Source organism: Lepus europaeus, chromosome 7, assembly GCF_033115175.1.
Source record: "Lepus europaeus isolate LE1 chromosome 7, mLepTim1.pri, whole genome shotgun sequence".
NCBI classification, from domain to species: Eukaryota; Metazoa; Chordata; class Mammalia; order Lagomorpha; family Leporidae; genus Lepus; species Lepus europaeus.
In genome coordinates this window covers 17,431,749-17,444,195 of record NC_084833.1, presented here as the reverse complement: position 1 = coordinate 17,444,195, position 12,447 = coordinate 17,431,749, and the positions used below count along the sequence as shown (strand labels likewise).

General features: G+C 49.5%; 1 protein-coding gene across 3 annotated transcripts in view; it reads right to left on the bottom strand.

Moving 5' to 3' along the window:
* FNBP4 (formin binding protein 4) overlaps positions 1-2,761 on the bottom strand; it is a 47,654-nt gene extending 44,893 nt beyond the window's left edge. For 2 of the 3 annotated variants that reach the window (XM_062196152.1, XM_062196151.1), the window contains exons 1-2: positions 2,476-2,761; positions 1,517-1,609 (exon numbers count right to left, since the gene is read on the bottom strand). In XM_062196152.1, the coding sequence (XP_062052136.1) occupies positions 1,517-1,609; positions 2,476-2,725 (343 nt within the window). In that variant the 5' untranslated portion in view covers positions 2,726-2,761. The remainder of the gene's footprint in view (positions 1-1,516; positions 1,610-2,475) is intronic. The other variant, XM_062196153.1, reaches the window with a different exon arrangement.
* Between the last annotated feature and the right edge of the window lie 9,686 nt (positions 2,762-12,447).

Here is a 12,447-nt window from a genome sequence, read left to right as displayed (position 1 = left end):
CTTTTTCCTCTGCATTATACCAACTGCATTACAATGTGGGTAAGAGGTGAGCAGCACTAGTAAGGCTGCTGTAGTGCAGGATGAAGGCAGACAGACACTTCTGTTCAGAGTCCGTAAAGTCAAGGTAACTTCTTCTAGGAACATCCACATTTCATGAATCTCACATGAGTCTCAGAATATTCAAATAAAATTTTGCAAATACAAAATGTTACCACCTGGTTCTTTTTTTTTTCTTTTTTCTTTCTTTCTTTCTTTCTTTTTTTTTTTTTTTTTTTTTTTGACAGGCAGAGTGGATAGTGAGAGAGAGACAGAGAGGAAGGTCTTCCTTTTTGCCGTTGGTTCACCCTCCAATAGCCGCTGCGGCCGGCGCATCTCGCTGATCTGAAGCAAGGAGCCAGGTGCTTCTCCTGGTCTCCCTTGCGGGTGCAGGGCCCAAGCACTTGGGCCATCCTCCACTGCCTTCCCGGGCCATAGCAGAGAGCTGGCCTGGAAGAGGGGCAACCGGGATAGAATCCGGCACCCCAACCGGGACTAGAACCCGGCGTGACGGTGCCGCAAGGCGGAGGATTAGCCTGTTAAGCCACGGCGCTGGTCAACCACCTGGTTCTAAAATTTTTCTCACTCCCAAGTTTTAGCTTTTCTAATCCATACTTGGATATTTTTTAGGTGGCAAATGGTGGGGAGGGAGGAATAAACATCTATTATTTAATAGTCAAATAGTACTGAAAGTATTCCAAACTAAAAAATTACTGTTAGCTACAGAATATTTAATATCAAAATATTTTAATCTTTCAAAATAGAAAAAAAACACATTTGGCACTTAAAAATCTCAAAATTTTACATACATTATTCATTTTAACGACTTCAAAAAATGCAGGGATATATTTTACAGATGATTGAAGTTCAGTCCAATTAATGATTGTCCTAACGTCTTTTTTTTTTTTTTTGACAGGCAGAGTGGACAATGAGAGAGCCGCAGCACGCCGGCCGTGGCGGCTATTGGAGGGTGAACCAACGGCAAAAGGAAGACCTTTCTGTCTCTCTCTCACTGTCCACTCTGCCTGTCAAAAAAATAAAAATAAATAAATTAAAAATAAATAAACTAAAAAATAAGTGACTCTAAAGTGGTAATATGAACCTAGGTTTTTCTACAAAACCACAGTTGCAAAAATTCCTTTGCACATAAAAATATTTAATAAGAGCAATTTTCAGCTCCACATTTACTAGGTACCAATCAAGACACGGATGTTACAAAAAAGTAACAGAATGAAGACTTGGTATCCTAAAGAGCACCAAGCTAATGGAAAGGCCAAAATACTAGTTACAAAATAGCATTGGAAGGAAAAGCATTTTGGGTACAGAGAAAAAGGAACAAATGTCTCACTGGTTAGTGCATTACCAACAACTTCTCATAAAGATTTTAAATTCCACTTCACCGGCAAAACGAAACACTGGGCATTCAACAAAACATTCTATGTACAAACCCAATTTACAGAAGAAAAAAAAATATCCCTACCTGTCGCTTTAACGGCTGTGGGTCTGGTGGTCATGACTGGTTTTGGAGGATTCTGAACCACCTTGGGAACCTCCACCACCACTTCCTGTTCATCTGGATTTAAAAACGCACAAAAGAAACCTGCAGTCAGAACTGTGGACCAGAGAAAACTGGAGGTGATGAATCCATCTCCGACCTGACCTCTCGGGTCTAGATCTCCACCAGTGTCAAGACAGGACGTTTTCACTGCCTCAAATATTTAAGAGAGGAAAAAGCAAGCAACACGAGCGACCTGAACAGCGTATAGAAAAATAACAACCTGCGATACTGCAAAAACCAACACACACAATAAACCTCCAGGCCGTCACCGGGCCTTTAAGACAAGCACTGCTATGGCCTATTTTCCCGCAGGAGCGACCCAGCGTCATCTTAGATCTGGCCTTGTCCGCTTCCCTTTAGTCCCTGGACCACGCCAAGGGGACCCCACTAGGGCCCCCCCCCCGCCTCTTTTTTAAGGGGAAAACGTGCAATCTGAGGCTACCTATGCTTTGGCTGACCAATAAGAACGATGTAGTCTCTTCTAGCCCAACAGAAACGAAGGGAAGCAGCGGCCGACGACGTGCGGGAAAGCCCGGGTTCTGCTGCCGCGAGCCTCGGGCACGTGGAAACTCACACGCACCCCACACGTTCTCGAAGCCCACCCGGGACTTTTCGGGGGCCCCGGGAGCCCCGGGCCTGGTCGGATTGCAAAGGTTCCCGGCAGCAAGGCCTGCACCCGAGATGGCGCCTCGAGGCGGCCCAGGCCGAGAACGCACGGCTCCGGCCCACGGCCGCCCTCCTCGCGGGCCTCGGGAGCCGATCCCGCCCGCCCGGGGTTCTCTCCCTCGCCGGCTCCGGCCGCTCGCCCCCAGAGGCCTAGGCCGCAAGCTCCAAGCTCGAGTCTCGGGCGCCCCTCGCAGCAGCAGGGGCCCCGCGCGCACCTCTACCTTCAGACGGGGCGTCCTCAGCGGCGGCCGTGACCGCGGGGGTCGGCGTGGTCGCCGTCGTCGTCGTCGTGGTCGCCACAGGCGCCGCCGCCGGGGCCGGCTGGCTCGGGGCCGCGGCGGCCGACTCCGCCTCAGCGTCGGGCTCCGGCTCCGGCTCCCGGCCCGGCGTGCTGCTCCGAGGGCCTGGCGGAGAGAGCTGCAAGATAGGCCTGCGGCCGGGTACCGCCCGGGACTTCTTCCCCATCGCGAGCCGGAACGCGAGCAGTGAGCGTCGGCAGGCGAGAGGGGCGGGCGCTCGGCGCGGCGCTGCGTAATCAATATTCATGCACCGCGACACCGCCTCCTGGCGGGATCCGCTTTTAACCGGCGGAGCGCGCGCTCGCGCGTGCGCCTGGCTGCCTCTGACGCTTGTGGTTCTTTCCAGCTCTCCTGAGAAGGGCGGGCTTTACCCACAGCGCTAAGGCGATTGGCTGTTTTGACCCAGTGTCGAAGCAGGTAGCCAATGGAAAAGGAAAAGGGGAGAGCGCCACGCCAATGGCGCCGAAGGGCTTAAATGCAGCTTGATTTCGCGGCTTAGGTTGGGCCCCACCCGTGTGTGCTTTTTTTTTTTTTTTTTTAGTCCCTGTCCTCCATCTTGTGGCTATTCTTGGCGCCCTTGTTTGTCCTGCTTCCGGGGCTCTTCCTCGAAGCTCACCTGATTATTGTGGCTTATTTTGGGTTTCTAGCATCAGCTGTTAAATAAGATAGTAAGTCTTTCACGCTTTTATAAATGAGCAAAGACATGTCTCGTGTTGTTTATTAGCTGGGAAAAATCAGTGGACATTATATCTACAGGAAAAGGCCTGCTTTGTTGGGAAGGGCCCCGGGAGCCTTACCAGTCTGGTACCTCCCACCTGCTTAATCTTCCCTTCGGTTTGCTCCTCACCCGCTCCAGCCAGGGAAACCAGGGGTTGGGGCTGGGACTGGAGCTCCTAAATTCTGAGGATGAGGCTTATTTGCCAAGGGAGGCGACCTCCCTATCCGGGTCCTCACTCGCAGTGGTATTCTTTCCACCTCTGAGGGGATTAACTCGGCCTTATCTGAGGAGAGGGTCGGTCGGGGCCACCCCTGTTGCAGCTGCCTAGATTCTCCTCGGGACCCACCCGCGTCACCCTCCCATCTACAGCTGTCCCAGATGAGGTACAGAGTGTGACCCGTACATTACCCCCCTAAAGAGTTGTGTGTGTTTGTTAATGTATTCAAGCAGAAATCTGGGGAACATGTGGGAATGGATGTTAACAGCTGCGGATAATGATGGAGCATAGAACTGGAACAGGTAGAATTTGACACTGGCTACCTAATCAAAGATTATGCTGCAGCTCAAAGAGTCAGGAAAAACGCTTAACAGATTGTGTTGTGCTGTGGGTTGTTGCGTTGTGATTCTTGTGAGCCCAAGTAAATTGGCATTTAAATTATGGTTAAAAGGGACCTTGCGTTGTCAGCACTGACTCCATTTTGAGCTTTTTCTTGTGACAAGCTGTAACTGAGCCAAGTAGCTGGCTGCTAGCGAGGAGGCCCATTACTTCACAACCGCTGAGTCAGCCACCTTGGCAACTGTGTGCAGATCTGCACGTCGGATAGCTTGGGACCCAGACTTCTCTATGGTTGACATCTGGAAGCTACATAAAATACATTACGGCAATAAATGCCTAGTGCCTTGCAACTGTCTTTTGAGACACCTCTTGCCATGATTTCACTCTCTGCAAGAATTCACTCCAAAACTCATTTGTTGCCCAGGTTCTCCTGGGGGTGGAAAGGCCCTCCACTTCATTGCTTTTAGCTTGAGTGCCTGGAGCACTCTTGAGCATCATCTTGAAGTGGTGCTTTTTTCTGGGCTGTTAAAAAAAGTTTCCTGCTGCTTGGTTTGTTACTTGCATTAAGTGTTCATTCAAGTAGTTTTACTGATTTTTGCCTATCTTTTCATATATTCTTTTTTCTTATTCTACCCTTTTGTGCATCGCAATAAACTGATTTGGGAATCATCTTTTTATAAAATATTTACTTATTAATTTGAAATGTAGAGTGACAGAGAGGAAGAGGCAGGGAGAGAAAGAAACCTTCCATCTGCTGGTTCATTCTCCCAAATGGCTGCAATGGCCAGGGCTGGGCTAGGCTGAAACCAGAAGCCTAGAACTCCATCCTGGCCTCCCAAGTGGGTGGCAGGGCTCAAGTGCTTGGGCCATCTTCCACTACTTTCCCAGGCACCTTAGCACATGGCTAGTTCAGAAATGGAGCAGCCAGGGCTTGAACCAGCACTCTGACATGGAATGCCAGCATCACAGTGCTGGCTTAACCCGCTGTGCCACAACACTGGCCTTTGGGAACCATCTTTGCCTCATTTGGCTTGCCATTTGGTTAAATGTAAAAGGATCTGCCTGTCTTGAAAAAATTATAATCCTTGTTATGGGATATGTACTCTATGGAATACTACACAGAGGTTAAAAAAATGAAATCCAGTCATTTGCAACAAAATGGACAAATCTGGCAAACATCATACTTAGTGAAATAAGCCAGTCCCAAAGGGACAAGTACCATGTGTTCCCCCTGATGTGTGATAACTAATAGAGCACCTGAAAGGAAACCTGAGCCGGCGCTGTGGCTTAACAGGCTAATCCTCCGCCTTGTGGTGCCGGCACACCAGGTTCTAGTCCCGGATGGGGCACCGGATTCTATCCCGGTTGCCCCTCTTCCAGGCCAGCTCTCTGCTATGGCCCGGGAAGGCAGTGGAGGATGGCCCAAGTGCTTGGGCCCTGCACCCGCATGGGAGACCAGGAGAAGCACCTTTCTCCTGGCTTCGGATCAGCGAGATGCGCTGGCCGCAGCGGCCATTGGAGGGTGAACCAACGGCAAAAAGGAAGACCTTTCTCTCTGTCTCTCTCTCTCACTATCCACTCTGCCTGGCAAAAAAAAAAAAAAAAAAAAAAGGAAACCTGTAGAAGTGAAATGGACACTTTGAGAAGCCATGACTGGAACAGCGCTTGTCTTGACTGTTGAGGAACAGTTTTGGTTGTTTTTTTTTCCCCCTTAATGAAGAATAGGTCTGGGAATGGGAGAGGGAGGAGGAGGTGGGGTGGGAGTGGGGGTGGGAGGGCGGCTATGATGGGAAGAATCACTCTATTCCTAAAGTTGTACTTAGGTAATTTGTACCCGTTAAATAAAAGGTTTATTTGGGAAAAAAAAAATTATAATCCTTGAGGTTGTCGTTGTATTAGGGAAACTAGAACACCCTGATTGGTCCAGTGTGACAGGCTGAAACATGTATCAAAACATGGCTTAGCATGAGTGAGTTGGAAATGCCAAATCTCCCTTGGTTCCCATAGAGAAAGGGACTCAAAAGCTTAGGGAAATTGGAATGCTAGATTGGGTTTGTCACTTAAAATCTTATTATCTACACTGGGAGGATCCGTACATTCCACCAGTCCTTTGGGAACTTGGATTGTGAGGAAAGCCCCATCATCCCTAAGAATTCTGGGATTGCTCTTCCCTGTAGGTCCAACCTTCCAATGGGAATCTCAGTTGCTACTCATAAAACTAAAGCGTTGTTGGTTCTGTGTTTAGCTGTCCTCCTATAGGTTCCTATGGACTTTTTCCAGCCACTTCTATTGTATTCAGTACTTTGGGATGGCTCTGTAAACAGATGAAGCCAATAATGTATTAACAGTACCAACTGAGAGAAAGTATGGTTAACTGAGGTTACTAAAATCAGTTGCTCAGTTGGAAAATTCAAGGGCAATGGGAGGGGCCGACGCTGTCCGACGCTGTGGCTCAGTGGGTTAACGCCCTGGCCTGAAGCACCGGCATCCCATGTGGGCGCCGGTTCTAGTCCCGGCTGCTCCTCTTCCGATCTGGCTCTCTGCTGTGGCCTGCGACAGCGGTGGAGGATGGCCCAGGTCCTTGGGCCCCTGAACCCACATGGGAGACCCAGAAGAGGCTCCTGGCTTTGAATAGGTGCAGCTCCGGCTGTTGCGGCCATCTGGGGAGTGGGCCAGCAGGTGGAAGACCTCTCTCTCTCTCTACCTCTCTCTGTAATTCTGCCTGTCAATAAAATAAATCTTTAAAAAAAAGGGGGGGGGGGGCAATGGGAGTGATTGAACCAAGTGGTGGCACTCAATTGTGAAAGGCAAGGCGGGTGTAGTTACCATAATGGACAGCAACAGTCAGAGTAGTCATAGTCTGTTTAATTGTGCTGTTCCTAGAGGAGAAAAAGATAGGGGGCTGGCACTGTAGCGTACTGGGTAAAGCCACAGCCTACAGCACTGGCATCCCATATGGGTGCTGGTTCGAGTCCCAGCTGCTGCAAATACAATCCAGCTCCCTGCTAGGGCCTAAGAAAGCAGTAGAAGATGGCCCAAGTGCTTGGGCCCCCTGCACCCACGTGGGAGACCGGAAGAAGCTCCTGGCTCCTGGCTCCGGATCTGCCCAGCTCTGGCCACAGCTATTTGGGGAGTGAACCTGCAGATGGAAGATAGATCTCTCTCTGCCTCTGCCCCTGCCTCTCTGTAACTCAGCCTTTCAAATAAAAAAATAGATAGGAGACCCACCAAATTCGTACTTGATACATATAAGCAGAAGAATTTCAGATCAAGTGAATAAAAATCTAACTCGAATCATAAAAATAGAGGATCACAGACACTCAGTCAGTTCTCAGACCTCTGCTGTTTCTGGAGTCTGCTGCTGCCTCAGCTGCCCACCTGCCTCGCTCACCGTTTGTCTTCTGCACAACCTGAAATAACTACTCTATCACCTAACAAAATTCTTTCCAGTCGTCAAGACACAGTGCAGACATGGCCTCTCTGAACCTTGTATCTCAGTGCCTCAGAGCTGAGTCACTCCCTGGCACTTGACATCTTACTGTTGACACCGTATCTGTCTCTCCTCTAGATTGAACTTCAGAAATACCAGTGGTATTTATTTTTGTATCTTCAGTAGCTAACTCAGTTCCTACTGGAGCAAACCTAAAATTATCTCACAGTTATCGAGCCCTGTGTGTCAGGCAGTATGTATTTTACATGCAGAATTGCAGTCAATTCTCACAACCCTGTCAGGTAGATACCATTATCCTCAATTTAAGATGCACCTCAAATTGGTTGTTCAATGCAAAAGCCATGAGAGCAGCGACTTGTCTGTTTTGTTCCACGTATATGAAATGTACTTTCTGGGCCGGCGCCTTGGCTCAACAGGCTAATCCTCCGCCTTGCGGCGCCGGCACACTGGGTTCTAGTCCCGGTTGGGGCACCGGATTCTATCCCGGTTGCCCCTCTTCCAGGCCAGCTCTCTGCTATGGCCCGGGAAGGCAGTGGAGGATGGCCCAAGTGCTTGGGCCCTGCACCCGCAAGGGAGACCAGGAGAAGCACCTGGCTCCTGGCTTCGGATCAGCGCAATGCTCCGGCCGCAGTGGCCATTGGAGGGTGAGCCAACGGCAAAAAGGAAGACCTTTCACTCTGTCTCTCTCTCTCTCACTATCCACTCTGCCTGTCAAAAAAAAAAAAATGTACTTTCTGGAACATAAAAAGCATTCAGCAGCGCCAGCACTGTGGCATAGTGGGTTAAGTTGTACCTGCAGCGCCACCATCCCATCTGGGTGCCGATTTGAGTCCCAGATGCTCTACTTCCGATCCAGGTCCCTGCTGATGTGCCTGGGAGAGCAGCAGAAGATAGCCCAGGTGTTTGACTCCTGTATCCATGGGAGAAACCTGGAGAAGGCTCTGGCTCCCAGGTTCAGCCTGGCCCAGCTCTGCTGTTGCAGCCATTTGGGAAATGAATCAGTGGATGGAAGATCTCTGTCTCTGTAATTCTGCCCTTCAAATAAATATTTATAAATCTTAGAATAAGAAGAAGAAAGGGAAAGGAAAAAAAAATAACAAAATGAGAAGAAGTACTCAGCTAATGTTTTTGAATGAAAATTTGCAAACTTAAAATAAGTAGCAAAAAAACCTTTCTTTTCTTATCTACTATCTGGGTTAGGGTATCCTGAAATAATAGACTCATACTATTTTTTTCTTCTTTTTGTTTTAACATTACTTATTTTAGAGACAAAGTAACAGAAAGAGACAGAGAGAGAGAGAGAGATCTTCCATCTGCTGGTTCAGTCCCCAGCTGACCATAACTGCTGGGTCCCTACATGAGTGGCGGGGGCCATTGTAGGTGGAGGCTTCACTGCTGTGCTACAACACTAGCCCTTAGACTCCTGAAGTTCTTTCTTTCTTTTTAAAAGGTTTATTTATTTATTTGAAAGGCAGAGTTAGAGAGAGAAAGAAGGGGCAACAGAGAGAGAGAGAGAGAGCTCTTCTGTCCGCTGGTTCGTTCCCCAGATGGCTGCAATGGCCAAAGTTGAGCCAAGTCGAAACCAGGAGCCAAGAGTTCCTTCTAGGTCTCCCACATAGATATCAGGGACCCAAGCACTTGGGCCATATTCCATTGCTTTCTCAGGCCCACTAGCAGGGAGCTATATTGGAAGTGGAGCAGCCAGGACTAACCGGCACCCTTATGGAATGCTGGCATCCCAGGTGGCAGCTTTACCCGCTATGCCACAGTGCCAGCCCCCACGTGTGTAGGAATTCTGAAGCAAAAGAACTTAACTCCAGCACCTTCCAATCTGCTGGTCCATGTCCTAAATGGCTTAGGCAAATTTCTCAACATCACTAGTGGCCAGTGCTGTGGGCATAGCAGGTAAAGCTGCTGCCTGCAGTGATGATGGCATCCCATAAGGGGGCCAGTTCAGGTCTGGCTGCTCCACTTCTGACCCAGCTCCCTGATAATGTGCCTGGGAAGGCAGCAGAAGATGGCCTAAGTGCTTGGGTCCCTGCACCTATGTGGGAGATCTGGAAGAAACTCCTGGCTCCTGGCTTCGGAATGGCCAGGCTTTGGCTGTTGCAGCCATTTGGGGAGTGAACCAGTGGATGTAAGATCTCTCTCTCTACTCTTTTTTTTTTTATTTTTTTTTTTATTTTTGACAGGCAGAGTGGACAGTGAGAGAGAGAGAGACAGAGAGAAAGGTCTTCCTTTTGCCGTTGGTTCACCCTCCAATGGCCGCCGCGGTAGCGCGCTGTGGCCGGCGCACCGCTCTGTTCCGATGGCAGGAGCCAGGTGCTTATCCTGGTCTCCCATGGGGTGCAGAGCCCAAACCCTTGGGCCATCCTCCACTGCACTCCCTGGCCACAGCAGAGAGCTGGCCTGGAAGAGGGGCAACCGGGACAGGATCGGTGCCCCGACCGGGACTAGAACCCGGTGTGCCGGCGCCGCAAGGCGAAGATCTCTCTCTCTACTCTGCCTCTACCTCTCCCTTTCTACAACTCTGCCCTTCAAATAAATAAGAATAAAATCTTATAGGAGAGAGGGTAGGGTGTGAAATATCACTATGTTCCTAAACCTGTATATATGAAATACATAGAACTTATATAACTTAAATAAAATTTTTAAAAAGAAAAAAAACTTTTTGAAAAATCTCCAAACAATGGCCGACACCGTGGCTCACTTGGCTGGCTAATCCTCCGCCTGCGGCACCTGCAAACTGGGTTCTAGTCCCAGTCGGGATGCTGGATTCTGTCCCGGTTGCCCCTCTTCCAGGCCAGCTCTCTGCTGTGGCCCAGGAAGGCAGTGGAGGATGGCCCAAGTGCTTGGGCCCTGCACCCGCATGGGAGACCAGGAGAAACACCTGGCTCCTGGCTTCGGATCAGCGCAGCAATGGCCACTTGCAGGGGTGAAACAACGGAAAAAGGAAGACCTTTCTCTCTGTCTCTCTCTCTCTCTCTCACTATCCACTCTGCCTGTCAAAAAAAAAAACCTACTCTATTAGCTTTTTTTTTTTTTTGGACAGGCAGAGTAGACAGTGAGAGAGAGAGACAGAGAAAGGTCTTCCTATGTCGTTGGTTCACTCTCCAATGGCTGCCGCAGCCGGCGCATCGCGCTGTTCCGATGGCAGGAGACAGGTGCTTCTGCTGGTCTCCTATGGGGTGCAGGGCCCAAGCACTTGGGCCATCCTGCACTGCACTCCAGGGCCACAGCAGAGAGCTGGCCTGGAAGAGGGGCAATCAGGACAGAATGCGGCGCCCTGACTGGGACTAGAACTCAGTGTGCCGGCGCCACAAGGCGGAGGATTAGCCTATTGAGCCGTGGCGCCAGCCTGGGTTCTTTATTATGTTTCATTTTTCTGGCCCATTTTTATGCCAAGACCATCCTGCTTTGACTGCTACAGCTTTGTAATAATTTTTTTTTTTTTTTAAGATTCTGTTTGAAAGAGATACAGAGAGGGAGAGAGAGGTTTTCCATCCACTCGTTCACCTGGCTGCAATGGGCCAGGAGGAAGCCAGGAACCAGGAGCTTCATTCAGGTCTCCCTGTGGGTGCAGGGTCCCAAACACTGGAGCCATCTTCTGCTGCTTTTTCCAGGCCATTAGCAGGGAGGTTGAGAAGTGGAGCAGCTGGGACATGAACTGGTGCCCGTATGGGATGCCAACATTGCAATTGGCGGCTTTATAGGTTATGCTGCAATACCAGCCCCTGTAATAACTTATTTTAGTTAAGAAAAGTATTTTAGTTAATAAGAAAGACATTTTATTTTTATTTAATAACAGAGTGATGGAATGGGGGCAGACAGAGAAAGAGATCTTCCATCTGCTGGTCCGCTCCCCAAATGGCTGCAATGGCCAGGGCTGGACCAGGCTGAAGCCAGGAACCAGGAGGTTCATCCAGGTCTCCTTTGTGGGTGGCAAAGGCCGAAGGACTTGGGCTGTCATCTGTTGCTTTCCCAGGTGCACTAGCCAGCAGCTGGTTGGGAAATAGAGCAGCAAGACTCCAACCAGTGCTCTGGTACAGGAAGCCAGCATTGTAGTAGATGGTGGCTTATCCTCTGTACCACACTGCCAGCCCCTCTAATAAGTTTCTTCTTATTGTTTTTTAAAGATTATTTTATTTGAAAGGCAGAGTTATAGCAAGGCAGAGGCTCAGAGAAAGAGAGAGAGAGAGGTCTTCCATCTGCTGGTTCACTCCCCAAACAGCTGCAATGGCCGGAGCAGGGCAGATCTGAAGCCAGGAGGCAGAAGTTTCCTCTGAGTCTCCCACATGAGTGTAGGGGCCCAAGCACTCAGGCCATGTCTCACTGCTTCCCCAGGCCATAGCAGAGAGCTGGATCAGAAGTGGAGTAGCCAGGTCTTGAACCGGCGCCCATATGGGATGCTGGCACTGCAGGCAGTGGCTTTGCTGCTACGCCACAGTGCCAGCCCCTCATTTCTATTTTCATCAGAAATATTTGCTTGTACTTTTTTTTCTAAAAAAGATTACTTTATTTTTGAAAAGCAGGGTTGCAGAGAGAGAAGTGTGGGAAAGAGAGAGGAATCATCTGTCTGTTGGTTCACTCCCCAAATGGCTGCAACAGCTAGAGCTGGGCAAAGCTAAAGCCTGGAGCTTCTTCCAGGTCTCCTACATGTATACAGGGGCCCAAAAACTTGTGCCATCTGCTGCTGCTTTTCCAAACCATTAGCAAGGAGCTGGATCAGAAGTGGAACAGCTGGGACTCAAACCAGTGCCCACATATGGATGCTGGCATTGTGGGGGCTTGTCTTGCTGCACCACAACACTGACCCTATCTTATACTTTTCTTTTTTTGTACTGTCATAATCTGACTTTGATTTGAGAATAATGATGGAATCATAAAATGAATATGGAAGTGTTCCTTCAATTTTCTGGAAGACTTTATATTAACTTTTTTTTTTTTTGACAGGCAGAGTGGACAGTGAGAGAGAGAGAGAGACAGAAAGGTCTTCCTTTGCCGTTGGTTCACCCTCCAATGGCCGCCGCGGCCGGCACATCTCGCTGATCCCATGGCAGGAGCCAGGTGCTTCTCCTGGTCTCCCATGGGGTGCAGGGCCCAAGCACTTGGGCCATCCTCCACTGCACTCCCTGGCCACAGCAGAGAGCTGGCCTGGAAGAG